Genomic DNA, 26,615 nt, shown 5'->3' with positions numbered 1-26,615 from the left:
TAACAGAACCAATTTAAACTCACATCAGCAGTAAATACAGTTCTCCTTCTGCAACCTCTCAAGTGTTTGTTGACAGTTGTTTTCTTGAATTTCGTCCGTTCTGACTAGGATAAGATGAAGTCTTAGTTGTTTTATTTTGTATTCTCTAATTACTTAAATTGTTCAACACTTTTTAAAATATTTCTTAACCTATTTTGTCTTTTGATAACTAAATTCAGATCATAGCCCATTTTTAATTTGGTGTTTTGTCTTTCTGCTCTTTAAATTCTAAATATTAACTTGCAATCAGATGTATACCTAGCAAAAGTTCCGTCCCATTTTATGAGCTTCCTCTTCATGCAATTGACTGTTTTCTTAGCAGTGCAAAGGCATTTTAGTTTAATGAGACCTCATTGACCAACTATTGGCCTTAATTCCTGAGCAAATGTCAATAGTCCTTTCCTATACTTCTGTGGTTCCCAAACTTCTAACCCTTTAAAACACTTCCTCATAGTGTGATGACCCCAACCATAAAATGATTTTGTTGCTACTTTATAACTATAATTTTGCTATAGTTATACTAATATTGCTCAAACTATTCCTCAAAAGAATAACAGATGGAGCACTACCCAATCCCTTCTATGAAGCCACTATTACCTTTATACCTAAACCACACAAAGACCCAGCAAAGAAAGAGAACTTCAGACCAATTTCCCTTATGAATATCGATGCAAAAATAATCAAATTTTTGCAAGCCTAATGCAAGAACACATCAAAACGATCATCCACCATGATCAAATAGGCTTCATCCCAGGGATGCAGGGATGGTTCAATATACAGAAATCCATCAATGTAATTTGCTATGTAAACAAATTCAAAGAAAAAATCACATGATCATTTCATGTGATGCTGAAAAGGCATTTGACAGAATTAAACACCCCTTCATGATAAAAGTCCTAGACAGATTAGGAATTCAGGGCCCACACCTAAGCATGGTAAAAGCAATATACAGGAAACCAGTAGCCAACATTAAACTAAATGGAGAGAAACTTCAAGCAATCCCACTAAAATCAGGGACTAGACAGGGATGCTCTCTCTCCCTACCTATTCAATATAGTTCTCAAAGTCCTACCAGAGCAACCAGACAACTAAAGGGTATCAAAGGTATACAAATCGGAAAGGAAGAAGTCAAAATATCACTATTTGCAGATAATATGATAGTGTATTTAAGTGACCTCAAAAGTTCTACCAGAGAACTACTAAGCCTGATAAACAATTTCAGCAAAGTGGGTATAAAATTAACTCAAACAAATCAGTAGCCTTCTTCTACTCAAAGGGCTGAGAAAGAAATTAGGGAAATGACACCCTTCACAATAGTCACAAATAACATAAAATATCTTGATGTGACTCTAGCCAAGCAAGTGAAAGATCTGTATGACAAGAACTTCAAGTCTTCGAAGAAAGAAATCAAAGAAGACCTCAGAAGATGGAAAGTTCTCCTATGCTCATGGATTGGCAGGATAAATATGGTAAAAATAGCCATTTACTGAAAATAATCTACAGATTTAATGCAATACCCATCAAAATTCCAACTCAATTCTTTATAGAGTTAGAAAGAGCAATTTGCAAATTCATTTGTAATAACAAAAAACCCAGGATAGCGAAAACTATCCTCAACAATAAAAGAAATTCTGTGGGAATCACCATCCCTGACCTCAATCAGTATTACAGAGCAATAGTGATAAGAACTGTATGGTATTGGTACAGAGACAGGCAGGTAGATCAGTGGAATAGAATTGAAGACCCAGAAATGAACCTATACACCTATGGTCATTTGATCTTTGACAAAGGAGCTAAAACCATCCAGGGGATAAAAGATAGCATTTTCAGCAAATGGTGCTGGTTAAACTGGAGGTCAACATGTAGAGGAATGCAAATTGATCCATTCTTATCACCCTGTACAAAACTCAAGTCCAAGTGTACAAGGATCTCCACATAAAACCAGATACACTCAGAGTAATAGAACAAAAAGTGGGGAAGATCCTCGAACACATGGGCACTGGAGAAAATTTCCTGAACAAAACACCAGTGGCTTATGCTCTAAGATCAAGAATCGACAAATGGGACCTCATAAAACTGCAAAGCTTCTGTAAGGCAAAGGACACTGTCATTAGGACAAAACGGCAACCAACAGATTGGGAAAAGACCTTTACAAATCCTGTATCTGATAGAGGGCTAATATCCAGTATATACAAAGAACTCAAGAAGTAAGATCCAGAGACCCAAATAACCCTACTTAAAAATGGGGTACAGAGCTAAACAAAGAATTCACAGCTGAGGACTATCGAATGGCTGAGAAGCACCTAAAAAAATGTTCAACATCCTTAGTCATCAGAGAAATGCAAATCAAAAGAACCCTGAGATTCCACCTCACACCAGTCAGAATGGCTAAGATCAAAAACTCAGGTAGCAGCAGATGCTGACAAGGATGTGGAGAAAGAGGAACCTCCTCAATTGTTGGTGGGATTGCAAACTGGTACAACCTCTTTTGAAATCAGTCTGGAGGTTCCTCCGAAAATTGGACATGGCACTATCTGAGGACCCAGCTATATCTCTCCTGGGCATATACCCAAAAGATGCTCCAACATACAATCAAGATACATGGTCCACTATGTTCATAGCAGCCTTATTTATAATAGCCAGAAGTTGGAAAGAACCCAGATGCCCTTCAACAGAGGAATGGATCCAAAAAATGTTGTACATCTGCACAATGGAGTACTACTCATCTATCAAAAACATGACTTCATGAAATTCATAGGCAAATGGATAGAACTAGAAAATATCATCCTTAATGAGGTAACCCAATTACAGAAAAACACACATGGTATATACTCACTGATAAGTGGATATTAGCCCAAAAGCTCAAATTACCCAAGATGCAATCCACAGACCACATGAAGCTCAAGAAGGACAACCAAAATGTAGATGCTTCACTTCTTAAATGGGGGACCAAAAATATTCATAGGAGGAAATATGCAGGCAAAGTGTGGAACAGAGGCTGAAGGAATGGCCATTCAAAGCCTGTCCCACATGAGTATAAAGCCCATATATATACAGCCACCAAAACTAGTTAAGATTGATGAAGCTATGAAGTGCATGCTGACAAGAGCCTGGTAGCTGTCTCATGAGAGGTAAAACCAGAGCATGTCAAATACAGAGGCAAATCCTAACAGTAAACCATTGAACTAAGAATGGGATTCCATTGGAGGAATTAGAGAAAGGATTGAAAGAGCTGAAGGGGCTTGCAACTCCATAAGAACAACAATGCCAACCAACCAGAGCTCCCAGGGACTAAGCCACTATCCAAAGACTATACATGGACAGACCATGGCTCCAGCTGCATGTGTAGCAGAGAATGGCCTTGTTGGGCACCAATGGAAGGAGAAGCTCTTGGTCCTGCCAAGGATGGACCACCAGTATAGGAGAATGTCGGGGGCGTGAAGGGGGTTGGATGGGAAGGGGAACACCCTTGTAGAAGAAGGGGAGAGGGATGGCATAGGGGGCTTATGTCCAGGAAACTGGGAAAGAGAATAACATTTGAAATGTAAATAAAAAATATCCAATAAAAGAAAAATAAGAAAAAATAATAATCATAATACTTTTTGAGATTAGACTTTAATGGTTTTTAATTGTCATATATTTTTAAAATTATAATATCATCTTTGATCTTCTAATATGTCAAACACACAGAATCTTCTGCTAGATACAACTAGACAGTGGTTGTTACATCATAGTTTACCTTCAAATTGTAAGGGTACCAAAATGGGTATCAAATATATGGGTACCAAAGTTAGACGGCAGTCTGATCCTGCATTAAGAAGTACTGGAGTCTCTTTATTTCCAAAGTACTCCTGTATTCTCTAGGAATCCAGAGTGACATTACATCATGCTTTCATTCACAAATTGTAATTCTTAATGTTTTCTTCACTCATTTTAGCTTTGTTTTCTTTTAGTTCTGAGCAAGACAAAGAAGAATGGATCAAGGTACCTCTTTTATTCTATTTTTGGTTTTGGACCTCTATGCATAAGGAATGTATACATTGGGGCCTGGAGCAATAACTGGGTTTAGTTCCCAGGATTTACATGGTAGCTCAAAACTATAACTCCAGTTCCAAGGATGCAACGTCTTCTCACCTCTTTGGACAGCAGATATACATGTGTTGTAAAATACATATACCAGGCAAAACACTCATAAAATAAATTTTTAAAAAAGGAATATATATATAATTATATTTTTAATATATAGTATAAGAGCAAGTTCATTTAACTTTTAAGATGATTCTCATAGTTATGTGATAAAGCATATCTGTTAATGTGTGTATGATACTATAATGTATGTTTTGTATTTAATTGACATTTTAGGCACTTCAAGAGAGTATTGATGCTTTTCATCAAAGGCATGAGACCTTCAGAAATGCAATTGCAAAGGAAAATGACATTCCCCTAGAGGTTTCTGTAAGTTCTTAACTTTAAGATCTTTCATCTCTTGTGTTTTCAAAAGTGCTGTCTAATCATTTCATTAACAAAACTTTTACCTTGCAATCCCAAAGTAGGTTGTTAAGGAATAATGTAATTCTCTCCTGAGTGTCTAGAAGTGCTTTGAAATTTTTTCTTCTCCTCCTAGATCTTGAGTATCAGAACATGGTTTGAATAACATTGATAATGTGCTATTAAAAGGAATGATAGGCTGGGCAGTGGTGGCTCATGCCTTTATTTCCAGCACTCGAGGAGGCAGAGACAGGCAGATCTCTGTGAGTTCAAGGCCAGCCTGGTCTACCGAGTGAGTTCCAGGACAGCCAGGACTACACAGAGAAACCCTGTCTCAAAACAACAAACAAATATATACATGTTCTATTAAAAGTCTTCCTATCTTTCCCATGTAGACTGCTGAACTAGGAAAACGAGCCCCAAGATGGATACGTGATAACGAAGTGACCATGTGCATGAAGTGCAAAGAGTCTTTCAATGCACTGACCAGGAGGCGGCATCACTGCCGGGCGTGTGGACATGTGAGTAAGGCTTCTTTATTGTCACGGTTGTTACTTGTGTGTAGGTGAAATAAAATCATCAGCCTGGAAACAAAGAAGCCGTGAACAATCACTTAGTTAGGAAGTGTGTTTTGGAGTTAACTATACACAAAGTACTATCCTGTCCCATGAGGAAAGGAATATGGTCAACAAAATGACTCCTGGCTTCATGGATCGTTGTGAAGAAGAAAATAGATAAGAATTCAAATAAGTATGCGTGGAATAAGAAAGAAGCAGAAAGTTGAATTGGAGAGTATTAGTAATGGAAGAATTCAGACCAAGTTTAATTAGACAAAAGAAGGCCTATGTGAGGGAGTAAGACTTAGATGTGTGAAAGGAAGACTAGCAGGGGAATCCTGTGTCTGGGCATGATAATTTAAAACAAAATGTGACAGGGATGTAGTTAGCATGTTAATAACCAAAGAAGCCGATGTGTTTGGAAAGGCAAGAGATGGAAACTGCAGTACACATGAAAGGGACACCTTTTGCAAGATAGACAGAGTCCTCTCTTTTAACAGAAGGGGAAAGGCAGGTGCAAGTATGATGAGTGAATTGCATGGGATTTTACTGTGGGGATGTCAGTAGTGAGAAATGGGGGGTTTAAGGTCAGAGTTATATTTTTATTGAATTGGATAGAATGGTCAGCTGAAAGTAAAGGAGAAAGGGATGTGTACCGGAGAGGAGGAAAAGTCGAGAGGAAGTGAAGGTTGCGCTGACACAGGTGGACTCATTACCCTTTGGAAATTTCTAGTTAGAAATCCAGACAGACACCAGGCAGCATAAAGGGCGAGGATTTTTTTTTCCATAACAGAATTCAGCAATGAAGACCAGAGAAGGTAGAGGACAAGGTTCATGAAGAATACGAGTAATGAAAACACAAAGGAGAATTGTAGATGCCTGCCTTAGGGAACAAGTAAGGGACGTCGTGACAAAATACTGGAAACAAAGATTTCTGTACATGGGAATGGACAGCTGGGAGCAAGTTGGAAAAACGGGGCGTGTTGGGGAAGGAGGAACGATATTCCAGGTTGACACTGAGTCCCTGGTGATGATACATTTGTCCAGTGGGCGACCCTAACAACAGAAAGCTAGAGCAGAGTGACTGAGAATGGCACCAGCAGCAGACACTTGAAAAGTCTGAGTCAATAAGGTAGTCACGTGAACACTAAAACGCCAGGCCCTGGAATGAGCTAATGATGCGTTCTTATCACAGTAGATCACAGATGCTGTCACCTCGAGCATCCTCAAGGCCCACTGCTGAGAGCTACTGGGACCTTGGTAGGCCTTGGAAAATAAGCAGAAGCCCTGGGGCAGAAATTGATGCACAATGCGGTTTATTCTGTCTCTGAGATGAGGCTGGGTAAGCAGACCTAGTAAGGTGCTCCCAGCTACCTCTGGTAACATGACAGCCAATCAGACAGCATGAGTCTTAGTTTGTTCTCCTTTATACTTAAAGTTTCCTGCATTTCTTTTTCTAACACTGAGATTAAATGTAGTGAGGCAGTTTATAGTCAAAATTAAATAATAAAAAAAACCCCACAAGTACCTCAGCATGAACTGTTTTAATTGATTTTGGGGTTTATTTAAAATGAATTCCTCCAGTACTGGCATATTTGAACTTCTGACAACAGATAAAAAGGTATTTGTATATAGATTATCAAATGCAATGATATGATTGGAAAATAAAATAGTTGAATTTTATTATCTGAGTTTACAGATACATGTATGTCTAACATTAAGCCCCCAAAGTAATTTTGTTGTAATCATGATAAAACCGTGATACATATCAAAGTTGGGTAGAAATTGAACCCAAGGCTTTAAACACCAAGTCTGTGTTCTACCACTGAGCCACACCCTTAGCCTTTGAGCATTGTTTTTATGTATTTCAACTGCTATGAATCTTCTCCAAACTTTTTACTTATAAGCTCATACATTTTTAAATGAACTTTTAAATGATGCTATAAGTATGAAGGAAAAGTACTTTCCTAAACAAGAAAATAATAACTTAAACATAAAAAGAATTCTAGAAAATGGTAATAATTTGAAAAGCACTATTTCTCACATGCGTTTGCATTATGGTCATCTACTCATTGACATTCTGTAGCTGTTGTGTGTGGTGAACAAAATATTCCATAACAGTCTCCTGTAAAGCTGTATAGGAGACCGGCAAGTAACATACAAGCCTGTATTTAAAAACTTCATCCTAGTCAGGCTCTGATCTGAACACTGAAGGAACCTTCTTCCAGAAGAAAGAACGGAAACTTGAGACCTCAAGGACTGAAAGAGGTGGAAGAGGAAGGAAGTGTGGTGTTTGGGGATGTAGCAAGTCAGTGCCATTGAAGATAGGCCAGTCATATACAATATATATTAAAATTAATATAATATATAATATAACTAATACTTTTTTTCTTCAACCAAACTAAAGAATTGTTTTTTGCTTGTTTGTTTTTGTTTTGGCTTTTTTTTTTTTTGGTTTTTTTTTTTTTAGACAAGGTCTTACTGTCTAGTCTTTACTGGTCTGGAACTCTCTACTCTCTATGTAGACTGGACTGGCCTTGAACTCACAGAGATCTTCCTGCCTCTGCCTTTACTCATTATGTGCTGGGACTAAGAGCATGTACCACCTTGAATAGATTTTTAAGTATAAGGGGAACATACCAAACTCATATCTTAAGACTTCTAGCCTAGACTTGGAAACTAGGTTCTTGTAGAATGTTAGGGTAGAGCCTAAGGCTGTGGAAAGGACCACTCAGACTATGAGAGTCCAAGTGTGAGTACTAATAACTTAAAAAAAGACTGAAGACCTTTAGAAATTAAAGTCACCAGGACACAGTGTGCTCTATCTATGAATGTAGGTAAGTAGTCCTCAGAAACTACCTGCATGCTGTTATATGGCTGTGCTATTTCCTCTGAGATGTGGAACTGTGAGTGGAGATAGATGGTGTAGTACATCCGGGGCAAAGGACTTGTAGAGGTCACAGTGATGCCCAGACTGTCACAGACGTTATTAAAATACTCTGATGTATTCAACATCTTTTGAAATGTTCTTAGGCTAATGAAAATATAACTTTTATATTTAACCTCTTGTATTATGAATGAATATTTCCTAAATCTAATTGTCTTAATTGTTCCTAACCCTAATTATTCATTTTGAATATGCTTTTTTAAAATTAAAGGTGGTTTGTTGGAAATGTTCTGACTACAAAGCTCAACTTGAGTATGACGGTGGAAGATTGAACAAGGTCTGTAAAGACTGCTACCAGATAATAAGTGGATTCGCAGAGAGTGAAGAAAAGAAAAGAAGGGGCATTTTAGAGGTAAAAATAGTGAACTCCTCATATTCTTAGATGACAGACTCTTACTCATAAGGATGCAAATAATGATCTTACTTGTTTCTGCATCCACGTTCAGGATAACCGTGAGCAGGAAACATGCTTTTACTTTAGTTTGTTGGCCTTTGACTCCTGCCTGATTATATAGAAGGTGGGATGTACAAATTACTGCTTGGTTTGTTTGTTTGTTTTTTTATAGGAAAGCTTTAAAATTCATCAAATTAGTGTTGAAAACACTGCATGAAAAATTTCAAATTTAGGCTAATTCAGCTTGCTGTGTTAAGAGAGTCAGTTTTTATGGTTATGTAATTATCAGGGAGGGCAGTTTCGTGAGTGCATCACTGTCAAAGCACATCTCAAGCAAGTTTGACTCATAATTTAGAGTTAATTCAGGTTCTGCCAAGGAATCACAAGTAGCGTGTGCCTGATTCACACTGAAAACCAGGTGTTGACACAAAAGGTAATTTGTATAAGTCCTTGTGGCAGTAAAGTCAAGATCACCTACAAACAGGATAACGTGTTTTTACATCCAAAGCCATAAATATACTTAGTTTACTAATAATGTTGAAAAATCAATAGTTGTATACTGAGCAGTTACAAGCAAATATACAAGTCATTTGTTAGCTGAGAAAGGCTCTTAAACTTCAATATTCATTTGAGGTTAAATTCTAAGCCCACAAGCCAAAATTGTACTTCAGAATTCTCCTAGGATGTAGCTATCCCTTGTATTACAGCCTGGATGTATGTGTCTGCGTGTTCTTGCCTGGTGTGGGCACACATGTTTTGAGGTATATGGGCACATGTGTGTTTGTGCAAAGGCGGACCCATGACTGATGTCAGGAATTATCTTCAATCGCTCTTGCACCTTACTCATTGAGGCAGAGCCTCTCAAACAAAGCCAGGACTCATAACTATGAAATGGCTAGTCTTGGTGCTCAGCCTGCTCCTCCCCACCTTTCAGGGCTGGAGTCATGGGCAGGTCACCATTCCCACCATGCATCTCTGCGGGTTTGTGGGACTAGAACTCCTGTCTTCACATATGCAGGGCAAGCATTCAACTGCTAAGCCATCCCTCAAGCCTGTAAGATTCCTTTTGCCCTTTCAAACTGTTGTACCACTGTTCAAAGTTTTTAAGGAAAAAAACTTAAAAATGTAATATTGTTTAGTATATGAATTTTTGCAATGTGGATTGGTTAGTAAGAAATAAACATTTTGAGGGAGGACGGTATCTTATTTAGTGTTTACTGTCATCAAGCTGGTTATAAACATCCATCTGTTAAAAGTGTTAAGAGCATATAGGACATACAAAAACCAGTGATAGCCTGGAGCTGACTTGCAGATTGCCATCTGGCTGCTGCTTCTTAAACCTTCTTGCACCACACCTTGATCATATCCCAAACCACCACCATCCATGAAAATTAGTCATCATGCACTTGGGGTCTCTCAGGCTGGCTTCTCTAGAGCAGTGAGTGGTTCCCAACTTTCCTAATGTTGCATGTGACTCTTTAATAGAGCTACTCATGCTGTGGTGACCCCAACCATAAAATTATTTTCATTTCTAGTTCCAACTGTGATTTTGCTACTGCTCTGACTCATAATGTGTTATCTTATAGTCCTGGGTGACCCCTGTGAAAGGGTCGTTTGACTCTCTAATGAGTCATGCCCCACAGAACTCCTGCTCCAGAGGAACAGAACTGGCAGAAACGAATGTGTATGACACAGTACAAACTGGGTAGTCCAACGAGAGCCATCCAACAGTATGTATGTGAAAGAGGCCGAGAGAACCTGATAGCTATTCAGTTCAGTACCTCATAGACTAATTTGGCACTGAAGGCCTGCACGATGCTTGGAAAGATGTGATCTTCAGCCCAGGTTGGAAGCCAAGCATCTGAAGTCTATAGACTCAGCAAGAAGGGGCAGCAGCAGCAGCAGTGGGGAGGATGACTTCACCAGCAGGGAGCTAAGCACTGCCCTCCCTCTGGCTCTAAGTGGTCTGAGCTGCTGCCAGCCTGTCTCAGTTAAAACTGTTTGGGTTAACAGTCAAGATTAACTACCACAAGTGCCATCAAAAGTCACATTGCTTCAAAAGTCTCCATCGTTGTTTTGTTGGCTTTTGTTGCTGCTGCTGCTGTTGTCCTGAGACAGTATCTCACAAAGCCCAGGCTGGCCTTGACTTTAGCCAAAGGTGACCTGGAGCCTTTTCCCTCCACCTCCCAAGTACTGGGGTATAGGCATGCAGCTCCATGGCTAATTTGTGGTTTATAGTTTGAAGAGTTTGCGGAGAAAATGTTACCTTCTTCCAGTGACTTATATTTTTATTGCTAGATCCATATCATAAAAAAAGCTACATGTTTAAAATTTATTCTTAGTTTTATAAATATAAACTAGTTGGGATGTGTTTGCTTTTGTCATGTAAGTGTCTATATTGTGGCCTTGACTTGGACTCTGACCTTTTGAAGAGTTGTTTGGTGACTACCACGGTGACTACCACGGTGAACCCATATTACGTGGCACAAAGTGAGCCCACACCGATATCCCCCTTACGTCCTATGGACAAAATTGACTAGCACTACCCTACATAGGAAAAGAAGTAAACAGTTTACGTCTAATAAAGCATCTTAGCTAAATGGTTCTGTTTCCCATTATCTAGGACTTAATATATTACTAAGCAAAGTGAAAAACTAAGTTGCTTTTCAAAAGTGTGCTCTAGTGAGACTCTTCTAATTACCTTACTACAAAAGGTATCTGATGGTCACATCTTGCCTTTTTGACTTTATATTCTTACATTGTTGGAACATAGGTTGGAAGTGTTGATTCAGGCTGACCTCAAATTCTAGCACATCAAATTCTAAATATGTATGCTTTGGGAATTTGATTTAAAACTCTGAACTTTAAAAACAATGAAAATACTTAACTTATCAATGTTGGTGTGAATAATACATATCTCAAGCAAAAATCAAATCTTTATAGTAAATAGTTAAGGTTAACTAAGTACAAAGTCTAATAAAGATGACCTCAAAATATGTCATCTTTCATCCTGATAAAGACAAACCAGTAAATACAAATATATATTATATATAGTATATAATATATATAATACTTTATAAATACTTCACTTAAGGCATGTTTCATCTCCATTTGATTCATTGGGTTATTCTTTCTCCCCACTGTATTTTCTAGATTGAATCAGCAGAAGTATCAGGAAATAGTGAAGTATGCAGTTTTCTCCAGTACATGGAAAAGTCAAAACCCTGGCAGAAAATATGGTGTGTGATCCCCAAGCAAGACCCCCTTGTGCTGTACATGTATGGCGCTCCTCAGGTAACTAAGCCATGTACATTTGAACAACATGGTCAGGACAGAGGGATGGGTGTGGGAACCAAACCTCAGGAGAACAAAACACTCAGGCAGTGTCACTATGTCCTATCCAATCTTAAAATATGGAAAAGTTGATTTTGTTGACTTAAACTGATAGTTCTTCATATAGTTGCTTATTCTGCATTTAATAAGTCATTACCCCTGTTCATCTTTTGTTTTATTTAGTAGATATGAGAGAAGGCAAGTTGAATAAGGAGCGTAGGAGTGAGTAAGGAGGAGATGAAGCAAAGGGAGGTAAAGAGGGGGAGCAAGCCATTTGTAGAGTAGAAATACTCAGTCATTCTGGGCTTGGCTTTATTTGTTGATAGTGCTATAGACATAAGAACAAAGTAGTTGAAAGGAAGGAGTCTACATAAATCCTGGGGTAATAATCCTCAGTAACAAGTTTTCGTGACCCATATGTGCAGCTGCGCTAGACCCCTAGGCTCAGCCCTGCTGCTGGCTTAGCTTCTAGTATAAGCCAGGGCCTGCCTGCCGTGCAGGTCGTTCTACTTTGAAAGCGGAGAGCACTTAAACCAATTACATATTCATGCACTTTAGAAACATAATGTGTTCAATTTGTCAGATTTTAGCCTCATTCTACATCAAGAACTAGAAAAGAAAAAAGAAAAAAAAAAAAACGTTTCTAGAAAATCCCTAGAACGGCCAAGGTATACAAACTTTTCTACGTTGCTGTTTTCCCTGACAATAGTTAAGATGAATGAATCACTAAAGAAAATATGATTTTTTTTAATCCTTAGCAATGCTCGCTGGCTTCCAATGTTGAGATTGCTGTTATTCCCTCTCCATCTTGGCTTTTCACTAAGTGGACGGGCTGTGAATGAGCTTCCCACAGGAACGAGCTTTATACCCATGCAGTTTCATTCCTCTAGGTGTCCGCTCTGCTTCCTTCATTTTCTTCAGCCAACACTACCATTGACCCATAGACAGACACCAAAGTCAACCTTTGTCCAAAGAGAGTTCATGAGTGAGGATCTGCAAGACAGTGGTCAGGGGAGAGTCTGTAGGAGCAAGGACCGTGTATACCTATGTGATAATGTCTTATATGTACAATGCCCTTTCTTCAGGATGTCCGAGCCCAAGCGACCATACCCCTCCTGGGCTACACTGTGGATGACATGCCCAAGAGTGCAGACCTGCCGCACAGTTTCAAGCTGACCCAGTCCAAGTCTGTGCACAGTTTTGCTGCAGACAGTGAGGAACTGAAACAGAAGTGGCTGAAAATCATCCTTCTGGCTGTCACAGGTGAGACACCAGACGGCCCAAGTGAGCATCTAGACACCTTAGACAATCTCCCTGGACCTAAGAAAAAGTCAGAATGCTAAACTTCAGCAGCGGCCAATGTGGAATTTCCAGTGGTACACATAGCTCAAGACATTCCCAGCTCTCCTTCGTCATCTCTTAGCACTTTGCATTGAGAAATATAGTTTAATAAACACATCTTTTGGGGACTTTCTTATGTTTCTATGTAGAAACATCAGGGTGCAGAGCCATTCTTCTGTTGAAGTTCTGAAATAATGTGGAAAACGGAACCTTTTTGATAAGCTATTTCTTAACTGTGTGTTTGCCTTGAGAGGGGGGAAAATGTTAATTGATTGAATCACTACCTGGTTATAATGGGTCTTTCATTTAAGAAATCCTTCAGTGTCTCGTTCCCATGTAGGACTTGTAACATTGTGAAAGATATACCTCTGTGTAACCAAAATAGATCTATGGTATAAAGTACAGGGACAGTGTAGAGTATTGTATGAACTTGTCTAGTTTTTACAAGTTGTCTAGTCTCATGCTACATAAATAGTTTCTGTTCTTATACAACACAAAAAAATTATAGGGTCCTGATGTTTATACTTTTTGACTTAATATAAAATACTTGTTTTGTAGAATTACTCCTAATAATAAAATATCTAAAATACAAATCAGTTTGCCTGTATATAATATTGAAATAAGTATGAATATGTCAGCGTTTCTCTTCAGCTTTAGTTTGTTTTCACTCTGGTTAATTTTTTAAATATAAGACCTATTTTATTTCTAAATTTAACAGTTTTCCAAACTTAAGAAAAATTGGTAATTTATGTTGAACTGATTAGAATCTAAGTGTATTGATATTTTTATAGTAAAAAAACAGTTATTTATGTGGTGTAAGATATAGTTTGAATTCCAACAGTATTTTTAGGGTACTATTTTCCTTTTGTTCTGTACCTATTTAAAACAGTGCCTCTCTTAGAAGGTGCTATTAATTCTTATTTAGATAAAAGATGAGAGTTTAGTAAATATTAACTAAACGTTATTATTTTTAACTACTCTGATTATTCTCAACTTAAGTGCACTTTGGTCACAGAGATTAAAAATGTGTGGATTATTTTACATTTTATAATAACATAATTGTCATAGTAATTTAATGTCAACATATACAAAAACCTCCTAAAACTTGAACTATGTAAGACATCTGACCTTGTAGAGACCCGGGATATATGGAAGACGTTGGTTTACTATTTACTGTCCTCCTTTCCATTGGACTGTCATGGTCGGTAAGTAAGGACAGCATATAGTTAACACAAGGTGACTGGGTGAGCTTTCCTTCTGTCAGCTACAAAGCAGAGCTCATGCATGTACCAGCTTATCTGGGAGAAGAGAGTTATTAGTAAAGGAAATTTATGCTTAATCATTCACTAGAAAACATAGCTGAAACCAGGATTGCAGAATCAATAATGGTAGATTTCCATGAGATGGGAAGCATTAAAGAAAGTGCAGAATATTCTCCCTGTTTATCCCATGGACTCTGAGATGAACTATGGCTGTCTATTATAAAGTCTGTTAAGGAACAGACTTTATTAATTTATTAAGTTGTGCTGGTGACTAAAACCTTATGTTGAGTTGACTGTTTAATGCAATACTTTTCTCATATTAAAGTTTTTTTTCTTTCTTTTCCATTCTTCAAACATTACCACTTTTACTGTACTGTTTAGTAGAAATTCATAAGAATGTCTCCATTACACACAATCTTTAAGGGCTACAATTGAAATGTCAAGTACAATCTCTCAGAATTTGAGACCACCACTCATTTATACAGCTCATGTTGCACAAAAAGTGTCTCTTGTGTTTTGTACTCTAAAGGAGCAAGGGAACCAATTAGGTTGCTTTCCTCCATGAAATACCAGACATGACCATTAACATCAAACCATCTATTTAGAATCACTAATGGGCGAAACAAAAAGCTAACTTCTTATTCCCTACTAAATGAGGGTCACATAGGAAGAAATTGTACATTGTTTCTCTTTTCTAGTTGTCAACATTGATACTGTATTTGAGTGGGAGAAAAGGAGCCAGGTGTGCAGGGTACCTGTTGACAAAATTAAACGATAACTATACATCACTTAGTTTTTCATATTTCAAGAAAAGAGAAGCAGTAAGTATGTAGAATGACTATCAGAATAAGGATGAGTTTTGTAAATATGAACAGAATAATGAGTGGGTTATCTCACTTAGATTTATGTCAGATATAAATAATATCAAAAAATATTTGATCAGCAAGAAGACTACTTGTCTGACTACCAGCAAATTCTTGAATAGAAGGGATGTGGCTAGATATTTCAGTATAGTTTAACTTTGATTAATGAAAGGATACTCATAAAAAGGATTTTAGCATGTTCTTAGTGTTCATTCAGTAAGGAGTGTGAGTGCCAGAAGAAATTCTTCTCCTGTTGCCAGCTTTACTTCTCCCCACGCTGAGCCAAGCACAAACCACTTTCCCCATCTCTCTCAAAATAACCACAAATACTTTTAGTAGGAGAAAAAAAGTAATAGAATAATATTAGTTACTTATTAAGAACTCAACTCTGGGGCCAAGGAGAATTCTATGCAAGGATGAGAAACAGTTCAGTCAGATCTCCAGAACCTATGTAAAGGCCAGGCAAGCAAGGCCAGCACAACAGAGGTGAGGCCAGGAAGTCTTGGTGAAGGTGCCCTAGCCAGGCCAGCCTGGGCAGTACAGGAACAGCAAGTAACCTTGCCTCAATGCATGAGGTAAATAGGCACCAAAGAAGTCACCTGATATCAACCTCAGATCTCTACACGTAGCACAATTCCCTTAAATATATGTGAACACACATGCATGGACAATGTGCATGCACATACATATTCAAAAGATTAATTCAAATAAACTCTAACCCAAGAGGTTGTCAGAATGACTAACCTCTTTTTGGGACAGTTTCATGATAAACTGAGCCTGAACAGTTCTTTTCTGATCAAATAAATGTCCCATGTGGTTCATAATTTGTTATATCCTCTAATTTAGTGCTGTCCAAAGTCATCTTTAAGAAAAGTGTCCTTCCTTCAAACTTAAGAAAATATTGCTTTGGTAAAATTGTTACTCATTCAAAGCATTCCAACTTTCAACTTTACTGTTGCTCTTGTTGAAAGTCTACTCTTGGGTAAAGGTGAGATGTGGTGCGTGCTTTCGTCTAGAGTTGTATGTGGAGTTCAGTAATGAGAAATGCCACTAGCCACTTGTGTCATAGTACCAAGCAATAAAATTCTCCAGCTATGAATTTATGCCAAAAGTTTAACATGAAGGCCCTAAGCTACAGCCTATAGAGAGACTCAACTTCCTAGAAGTGATATGATAATCCAAATTGCTGAGCACAGGCGAAAGAAGGGAGGCATCGTCCCATGGCTTCAGACGTATCAACTGTGTTTAATTTCTACAAAGGCTGTGTAGAGTGAAGCAGTTCGCTTTCTCTGCTCTGTTGTATCAGCTGCTGTACATTTCTGTGAATTGAATTCAGCATGAAGGCTGCCGTGCTGTCTTCATTGGATTACCTACACCATTGTTTTAAATGTAGGAATTGACCTGTAAATGTTCCCTGTGGAATCTTCTAAACAAGAGTATCTACTGCCATCAGAGCTGTTTAAAGGAAACTATAATTCCATGGTACTTCAGGGTTATTGAAGAAGCCACTGATGCCTTCTAAAAACCTCTTCTCAAAAATACTTCTGGAGCTCATGATTCTGTTTTTCTTGGGGGGGGTGTTTGAGGTTTTTTGTTTGTTTGTTTTCTCCTCTTTGTTGACATGGAAGGGTTTTCCCTCCTTCAATTATTTTCAGATATTTATTTATAAAGCTTTAAGTTATTCAGAGTGTATTGTCTGCAATGCATTCTTAATCATGATCCCTGTCAGTGCGTTGTCATGGCAAATGAGCGTGTATAAAAGGGGATCAATTCCCAGAAAGCACGGGTCTTCTTTATCTCTGTTGTTGTAAGAGTAGAAGGTAACTTAGCTTTCCTATATCACATGATGTTCATGTTAATAGATCTAAGATAAGCACATGGTATGTATAATCTAAAATTTGAAAGACAGAACTATCTCAGTGTTTTTATTCTTTAATGTTGTGATCTTCAAGAATGTATGAATGTAAGAACTGAGGCCTAAGGGTTCCTCTTGTTAGAGTTATGGTTACATCTGTAGTGGACCCTGCCACTTCTTCATTCTAAGTTTCATTAGAATCAAGTTTTATTATTTTCACATAACTATCAAACTATAGGTTCCCTAGATTTAAAAAAAAAAGTATTAGACAACTAGGTCTAAAATCCCTCTCTGTGACTTTATATGTATAAATGTAAAAATTATTAATCTTCAATTCTCACCAAAGAACAAAATGTTATGTAAATTTTAAGTATTTTAGCAAAGTTATTCACATGTATTTTTAATGTTATAATTCATCTTTACCCAAGCCCCTCACTCTTACTAAGTTACAGGAAGAGACAGTGTTGCTCTTGTTACAGGTATAGAGAGCACTGAGTTTAGCAACTGAAAGGAATGAAAGGATAAATGGGCTAGCTCCTGGTATCCATGTGAATTGCACGAGGGAAGTAAGGTAGAAGACATCGATGTTCTTGTTTCGGCCTTGTGTTCAGGCCTTGAGCTTGGCCTCTAAATTACAGATGATATTAGCTTATCATCATTTTATTTCTCCTTTAGACTTTTATAAAGTAATTTCATTCTGTAAACCATTTTTCTGCTATTTTTTTTATTCTAAAGTCAACTTTCTAGGCCAAGGGAATGGCAAATGCTGTGTCTTTTCTGTATTTCAAGATAAAATAACACATGGCTTCTATAAGATAGTTATTGGTTGGAGGTGGGGGGAGTCACTGAAAGTTACATGAGGTTCATACTTTGCCATAAAAATAAAATTAAATCAAATTTTAGTATATTTTAATAAATGAATACTAAATACATCAAGTAAAGACAGACCATGGAGCCCGTTATGATGATTGCATTGTGTATTATGAAATATGAAGACTCAAATACATAGTAAGTGTCTTTGTCATATAATCATTCATGTATAAAACCAAACTGGTATTTCATACTTTAAGAGACAATTAACTGTTATTTAAAAAAATAAGCATTATTTTGATTTTTTTCTTTTGACTTGTTGACTGAGTTTCAAAGGGCACATCAGAATTTTATAGTTGACGCTAATGTGAAAATATAAACGTCCCTATTTTGCAGTGGTGTGAATATTTGGATATGCTGTATATATATAGTGTAACATCTGTATATTTGATCATAAAGGCAGATAATTGAAAACATTGTAAAATTAAGCCCTTCAATTCTTGTTAAATATGAAATATTTGTATCTTGTAAATAAAGACATCCTTAAATTGGTTCTGGAGCCTTGGCTGTTATTTCCATCAGGATTATATGTATTCGGTATGCATAGTTTTAATTTTCTGATCAGAAAAAAGTTATTCCAATGGGATACTGGAACTTCTAGTTTCTAGTCAAGAAAACTAAAGAAAATCCTAAGAAATGTCACAAGTAAAGTTTTTCCAGGGATCACATTTTATATAAGTATATCAGCATTTTTTAGGCCATAAGGAACTAATTTACAATACTATATCAAAGCGATTGGCCCTGGCTTAAAGGATTACTTGCAATAAACATAGTTCTTAGCTCATCAACATTTGGTTTCATGGGGGTTTCTTTCTAGGTGGGAATTTGTAGAGAGCAACAGAGTGTGATAATTTAGAGATAATCATACTGTGTACAGGGTATTTATTGTGTTAAAACAGAGGCTGTATCTTAGTGGCCCAAGGCAGGACTTTAGCTGTCCTAGATCTGGACACTGCTCCTCAGAAGCATTACAGGAGTGGCTAGCTTGTAGCCAACAGAGCTTTATCAGAGAGGACTGACTGTAACCCTGGTCTGTCATTTACTATTGTGACATCACACATATGAAGAATGGTGTGCCATAGATGAGACAGAATGTTATGACCTGGCCACATGGAGCATTGGCTTCTCATTGGTGGGATTAGAGATCACTTAATGCAGAAGTTTCCAGGCCTTGACAGTATGATATGATCACCTTGACATCATTCAAACAGACTGATGTCTTAGATCCGCCTCAGATTCCTAAGCCCTGGGATTAGGGTCAAGATAGTAGTTTAAAAATTCCTCGTGTGGGGAAGCAATTCATAGCCAGGAACTTTCTAAATAGCACTCTAGTAGCCCAGAAAATAAGCAAGAAATGACAGGTGGGATCATATGCTGTTTACAACCTTCTACACAGAGGAAAACAATGGGATGCTTAGGCAACTAAGAGAGACCCAGATCTTTGCCAATACTCACCTGACAGGAGAAAAATGTTCAGAATACATAAAGAATTCAAAATGTCCTCCACTAGTTCTCTCTTACAGTCTACTCTCTCTATAGTTCCTTATTCTCCACACTGACTAATTCTCATTCTCTATACTAACCACCACCTCCTGCCAAAATAAAGCTGCTCTGATGAGAGATGAACCAATGTCTGGGTACAAAGGTAAGTATTTAGGGGACAGTTTAATGCAATTTAGTAGAATAGTAGTAGTAAATTCTTCCTGAGGGCCTATTGCCTACCTATCACATGTTCTTGGCCCAGTTGACAGTGCTGCCTATGAGTTTCATCTTTTGCCTTAGGAACAGTCCCAGAGAAGACAGCTGTGATTTCTAGAAAAATGGAAGGGTCATTGCTCACATGAACGCACAGCAGTTGTGACTGCATGTTCAAAACTTGCTCAAGATAAAAGCAGCCATGATTCCAGCACAAGGGTAGAAGAAGGTCAAGAGGTACCAGTCATAGCTGAGAAGCTGTTAACAATTTGTGACGCTGGCAGAGGGAATGTACTAATTTTCTTGTGGGCTGCAACCTGTCCTAAGAGCTAATAGTTGTCTTTTACCTGGTCTATGCACGTTGCATGTTCTATTGATTATATCAACATAGAAATATGTATTACCTCTAAAACCTTTATGTTAATAGAAAAAAAAAAAACAACCAAGAATACAGCTCTGATAGGATTCACCCTGGAGGACGCTGAGATACAAAACCTGTTGTTCCCCCTATATCCTCAAACTGGTACTGTTTCCAAAGACATGCTTCTAGAACAGCTTCAGAAAGGACTTGCTAGTCCCAAATGACCTTGGTTCATCCAGCCTTTCAAACTGTTCCAGTAAGGATATCAATTAAGTCCTGAACTTTCTTAACACATTACTGGACAATAAATGCTACAACTAGCTTTCTTTTGACCTAACCATTTTCCAATTTCCTTTTGGGCTCCCAAATAGGAATTCTTCACCCCAATTCAACAGGAAGCAATTATAAGGAGATCATCAGACCAGTCCTTTAAGTTGAAGTGGATGGTTTTGGTCATTTTATAAATTATATGTATGTTGTCATTTTATGTTGTCATTCTTCCCTTAGACAGGGAAGAAACTAAGGAAGTTAGATTCAAGAATTTCTCTTTCCTTTTGTCTATCCTTTCTTTAGATAAAAGGAAGGGGGTTGAAAGTGCCCCCCCTGTAACCCTCCATTCTGGTAAATCAAGTCTCTGCAGTATTTGGTGCATTCTCTCCCTCTGAAGCCAGACAAGACAGTTCATTTAGGGGAATGGATTCCACAGTCAGGCTACAGCTTTCGGGACAGCACCTGTAACAGTTGTTGGAGACTGAGCTACATGTCTGCTACACATTTGCAGGAGGCCTTGGTTCAGTGCTCCCAGGGGTCCAGGCTAGTTGGTCTTCCTGTGCAATTCCTATCTCCTTCAAGGCCTTCAATTCATCCCCCAACTTTTCCATAAGAGACCCCATGACATCCGTCTATGTTTGGCTGCGGGTCTCTGCATCTACTTCAGTCAGCTGCTGGATAGAGCCTCTCAAAGGACAGTTGTGCTAGGCTCCTGTCTGCAAGTGTAACACAGTACCATTAATAGTGTCTGGGACTTGTTTTTGCCCATGGGATGGGTCTCAAGTTGGGCCAGTTATTGATTGGCCATTCTGTTGGTCTCTGCTGCATCTTTGACAGGAGAAATTTGGATCAAAAGTTTTGTGGATGGGTTGGTGCCCTTATCCCTGCTTGGCAATAGGAGGTGACCTCCTCAGGTTCTATATCCCCACTGTTAGGCATCTCAGCTAAGGTCACCTACATCGACTCCTGGGAGCCTCCCCAGTCCCAGATCTCTGGGACTTCCTAGAGATTCCCTCTACCTGGCAGCTGTAGATTTCTGGTCGTTCTCCTGGCCCTCTGGCCCTCTTTTCTGCCTCTCCCCATATGATCCTGAACCTCCATTCTCCTCTCCCTCTCCGTTCCAACCCAATTCCCTCTCTCCCTCCCTGTCTCCTATGACTATTTTATTCCACTTTCTATGTCAAGCTCAAGCATCCTCAGTTGAGTCTTCCTTTTTTAAAATTTTATTTATTTATTTATTTTATACTCCAGACTTTATCCACCTTCTGGTCTACTCTGACTGTTCCGCATCCCACATCTCCCCCTCCCCCCATCTCCACGAGGATGTCCCCACCCCCGCAATCCCTACTGTTGGTATTCTAAGCTCTACCCACACAGCTACCTGGCAACAGCCAGGTATGCTCCGCCCCACAGTTACCTCGCAACAGCCAGCTGTGCCTGACACTATAAAAGGGGCTGCTTGCCCCCTCCTCTCCCTCTTGCTCTTCTCTTTGTTCTTCTCTTCTCTGCTTTCTTCCCTGTGTCCCTGTCCCTTCTCACCCGACCCGTCCCCTTCCCTCCACGTGTTTATGGCTGGTCTCCGTTCCTCTCCTCTCCTCTTCTCTTATTAAACCTCTTCACATGGAACCATGTTGGCTTGGTGTGTTCTGTCTGGGTGTGGGCCGAGATTTAAATACTAACACCCACCCCACCAGACCTCCCACTCCCTGGGGCTTCCAGTCTCTTGAGGGTCAGGTGCATCTTCTCTGACTGAACCCAGACCCGGCAGTCCTCTTGGGGACTTCATATCAGCTGGGGCACGCTGCCTGGTTGGTGGTCCAGCGTCTGTAAGATCTCAGGAATCTAGGTTAATTTGAGTCTGCTGGTCCTCCTACAAGGTGGCTCCCTCCTCCTCAGCTTCTTCCAGTTTTCCCCTAATTCAACCACAGGGGTCAGCAGCTTCTGTCCATTGGTTGGGTGCAAATATCTGCATCTGACTCTTTCAGCTGCTTGCTGGGTCTTTCAGAGGGCAGTCATGATGGGTCCCTTTTTGTGAGCACTCCATAGCCTCAGTAGGAGTGTCAGGCCTTGGGGCCTCCCCTTGAGCTGGATCCACTTTGGGCCGGTCACGGGACCTCATTTTCCTCAGGCTCTTCTCCATTTTTGTCCCTGTAGTTCTGTCAGACAGGAATAATTATGGGTCAGAGTTTTTGACTGTGGGATGGCTACCTCATCTCTCATTTGATGCCCTGTCTTTCTATCGGAGGTGAACTCTACAAGTTCCCTTTTCCCACTGTAGGGCATTTTATCTAGGGTGCTCCCCTTTGAGTCCTGAGAGTATCTCACCTCCCAGGTCTCTGGTGCATTTTGGAATCCCCCAATCCCTTACCTCCCGAGGTTGCCTTTTCCATTCTTTCTGCTGGCCCTCAGGGTTTCAGCTTTTTCCCCCATCCAATACCTGATCTTGTTCCGCTCTTCTCCTCCCTGTCCTCTTTCCCACCCAGGTCCCTCCCTCCTGTGATTGCTTTCTTCTCCCTCCCAAGTGGGACTGAGGCAGTTGTCGTTTGCCCTGGAGTTACCTGAACCTTGATGCAAATTCCGCTGCCCCAAGAAGGGCTGCCTAGTCACTACTCAGGACTCATGACTTCACCAGAACCTTCTTCCCATTTTAACTTATAAAATAAAGGTGAGAGCAGGTGATTGGGCAGGAGAAGGGAAGGTGGAACAGAAGAGTGGAGAGAGAGAGAGGGAGGGGGTCTACTGGAGAGGAGAGGAAAGAAAGAAAGATGGAGCTGAAGCACACGGCCTGGAGAAACCCCAAGTTGTAAGGGATCTCATAAGCCAGGGCATAGAGCAGTGTAGTGATAAATCTCCCAAATCTAGGCGCAAGCTTGTATTCATATCACTCTAGTTGTGTTTTCTTTGCATGGGCTTATTTGGGTTGGAGAGGTGACTGCAACATTCGTTAACCTTTTTAAGTTCTGTGGACTGTATCTGGGTATTCTGTACTTTTTTCAACTAACAACTGCTCATTAGTGAGTACATGCCACAGGGGTCAGCAGCTTCTGTCCATTGGTTGGGTCTGAGTTACCTCACTCAGGATGATATTCTCAAGTTCCATCATCCATTTGCCTGCAAAATTCGTGATGTCCTTGTTTTTAATAGTTGAGTAGTATTCCACTGGGTAAATGAACCACATTTCAGTATCCTTTCTTTAGTTGAGGGACATCTGGGTTTCTAGTTTCTTGCTATTACAAATAAAGCTTCTATGAACATATAAGTGTGGAGCATGTGTCCCTGTGCACGTGTAGCATCTTTTGGGTATATGCCCAGGAGTGGTATAGTTGGGTCTTTGGGAAATCAATCTGGTGGTTTCTTAGAAAATTAGAAATAGTTCTGGGCTGGAGAGATGGCTCAGCGGTTAAGAACACTGACTGTTCTTCCAAGGTCATGAGTTCAATTCCCAGCAACCACATGCTGGCTCACAACCAGATGGTAATGGGATCCGATGCCGTCTGGTGTGTCTGAAGACATCGAGAGTATACTCACGTACATTAAATAAATAAATAAATCTTAAGAAAAAGAAAAGAAAGAAAGAGTTCTACCTAAAGGTTTGTATTCTTAATCTTGGATATTCTTTGTGGAACCTATTAACCAGCTGTATTTTTTATGAATATTTTCTACTTAGTCGTCAAATTTTTCATACATGTATACAATGTATCTTAATCACAGCCAACTCAAATTCCGGCTCCCAATATGCCTGGACTGACTTTCCCCAAAATTCTTTCTCCTACCTTCTATAATCATGATAATTATAAAAATAATAGTAATAGTAATGACAATATCAATGACAACGGGCTGTGCTTCCAGAGAACTGAGGTTAGCAACCATACAGCTGCTTACAATCAACTATAACTCCAACCCCAGGGTGTCTGAAAGGTCACCTCTTCTGGTCTCTGCAGACCCCAGGCATGTATGTGGTACACAGACACACATTCAGGAAAATATCCATGCTTATAAATAATAATTAGTGAAATTAAATAATTTATGATGTTTAGTACTGCCTACATGAACATGGGGATGGGACCATCCACCATAATGAATTTGGTAGAGTCCAAACCCCTGAAGTAACATGAATCTTCATCCTCAGTTGCCAATAGTTCCTCAACTAGGCGTGGAACCTCAGGAGTTCCTACCCAAACACAGACGAAAGTTGATTGTCTTGATCATTTGCTTTCCTTAGATAAGGAACCAAAACTTCTTGGAGTTCTTGAGTGTAACACATATAAAACCTCTGCCCCATCCTCCGGCTCTCATGTTCTGCCCACACCTCCTCCTGAGATATTTCCTGAGCCTTAGAGACAGAGATGCAGATGTCTCACTTACATGACAGAACACTCAACAGTCATTTATTCTCAGCACTTAGGCAAGTTATGAGGATTCTCATTCCCATCTGACTACTGCAAGAAGAGGTCTTATTTACAAGGCTGACAGCAACAGAGATCTATGGATGTAAACATGTATTTTGAAGTTAGTTTAAACAATACGTCTTTTAGCATAACAGTCATAGGTTCCTTTTCCCCCGGACCCTGTGACTACCCCAGCCATGGGCATTTGACCAAATTTATAGGACCTTAAGTCATGAATTCCCACTGGTAGAGCTGGCTTACACTGTGTCCCTTGATTTCATTCTCACATTATTCTATGACTTTGAAAAAGAGTGAAAAAAGTGAAGTTTTATTTTGTTCCTGATTTTACTGGAAATTCTTTGAGATTTTCTTCATTTTATATAATGTTAGGGAATAGATTTGTCATATGTAACCTTTATCATGTTGGGATATGTTCTTTTTAGTCTGTACTTCTTTATTATTTTTAGCATGAGGGGATTTTTTTTTTACGTTGCCAAAATCCTTTTCTGAGTCTATGAAGATGACCATGTAAATCATTTCCTGTAATATATTTATGTGATGTATTACATGTCTTCATTTACATACATCAAACCATCAAACCATCCCCACATTTGAAATAAAGAACAGTGGGTGTTCTTTGTGATATGATCTTGAATTGGTTTGCAAATGTTTTGCTGAGAATTTTTTATGGTTATCAAGGAGATTAACCCACACTTCTGTGTTTTGTTGCTTCTTTATATGCTTTAGGTATCAGAAATATTCCTTTTGCTATTTTATACATGTTACTTATCTTTTGAAAGTCTGATAAAATTCATCATGAATCTATTTTGGTCTGGACCTTAATTTTTAGTTGAGAGAATTTTTGTACTGCTTCAATCTAACTTAGTGACATAAGTGTATTAAGGTAAGACTTCATTGGTGTCGTTCACAATGGCTCCCTTTCATTTCCAATTTTGCTAATTTGAGACCCTGCCACTCTTTCTGAGATTGGTTAATAACGCTTTGTCAATCTCATTTATCTTTTAAAAGAACCAGCTCTCTGTTCCATTGATTTATTTTTTTTTACAGTTTCTATTTCCATTCCATTAATTTCTGCCTTGAACATAATCTTTATTTTCATAATCTGATTGGGAGTTTAACTTGTTCTAGGGTCCTAAGGTGTATTATTAAGTTACTGGTTTGAAAGCTCTGTTTTCTTTTAAATATAGTTTTGTGGGGGGATTTGAAAATTTTACACACATGTATTTGGTCATATTTATCCCCAACTTGTCTTCCTAACTGCTCTTATATTCATCCACCCCCATGTCCAACTCCCTTCCCCTTTTTGGGCTTATGTAAGAAGTAAAAACCCACTGATTCTAACTTGTTCAGGCCATATACTACTAGGTCTGGAACTGGAGCATAGCAAACCTACCAGAAATCACCCCTTTAAAAATTTCTCTCTCCATTTCTCAGAAACATATTCCATAATATTCTCTTTTCTGTGGTCTCATGGATAGATTAATTTTGCTATTCCACTTGAAGTCTTTTCTATAGAGATGGCTTGGTCATCATAAATGATATTACACTAGTTTTATCATGGAAAGTTTTTGGTTTGTAACGTATAACAACAGCTTTGCTGGATTTATTGTTCCCATTAAGAACTTCAAATAAATCATTATTAGTAAAGCACTTTCAGCTTTTAAGTTTTCAGTTACATGATCTTAATACTCTGATGGATCTGCCTTGTGTGGCTTGGTATTTCTTTCTTCCTTCCTGCTTTAATTATATATTCCTTTTCTGTATATTTAACATTTTAATTGTAATATAATAAAGGACAGCTCTTTCCTGGTGATTTTGTTTTATTATATATGAATCAGCAACTTCTCCTAATTTTTGAAATTTTTGCTTTCTTGTGTTTCTCTGGAATTTTTTCTATAACTTAGAGTGACGTTGTTTTCCTTCTCCTGTAG

The 26,615-nt window shown here is 38.8% G+C and overlaps 1 protein-coding gene across 1 annotated transcript in view; it reads left to right on the top strand.

Moving 5' to 3' along the window:
- The window catches only part of Fgd4 (FYVE, RhoGEF and PH domain containing 4), a 134,737-nt gene extending 120,839 nt beyond the window's left edge, over positions 1–13,898 (top strand). The window contains exons 12-17 of the mRNA XM_032899826.1: positions 3,993–4,023; positions 4,402–4,494; positions 4,923–5,048; positions 8,243–8,383; positions 11,579–11,719; positions 12,844–13,898. Of these exons, the coding sequence (XP_032755717.1) occupies positions 3,993–4,023; positions 4,402–4,494; positions 4,923–5,048; positions 8,243–8,383; positions 11,579–11,719; positions 12,844–13,101 (790 nt within the window). The 3' untranslated portion in view covers positions 13,102–13,898. The remainder of the gene's footprint in view (positions 1–3,992; positions 4,024–4,401; positions 4,495–4,922; positions 5,049–8,242; positions 8,384–11,578; positions 11,720–12,843) is intronic.
- Positions 13,899–26,615: the final 12,717 nt, after the last annotated feature.

Source organism: Rattus rattus, chromosome 4 (genome assembly GCF_011064425.1).
Source record: "Rattus rattus isolate New Zealand chromosome 4, Rrattus_CSIRO_v1, whole genome shotgun sequence".
NCBI classification, from domain to species: Eukaryota; Metazoa; Chordata; class Mammalia; order Rodentia; family Muridae; genus Rattus; species Rattus rattus.
This window is presented reverse-complemented; position numbering and strand designations above follow the sequence as displayed.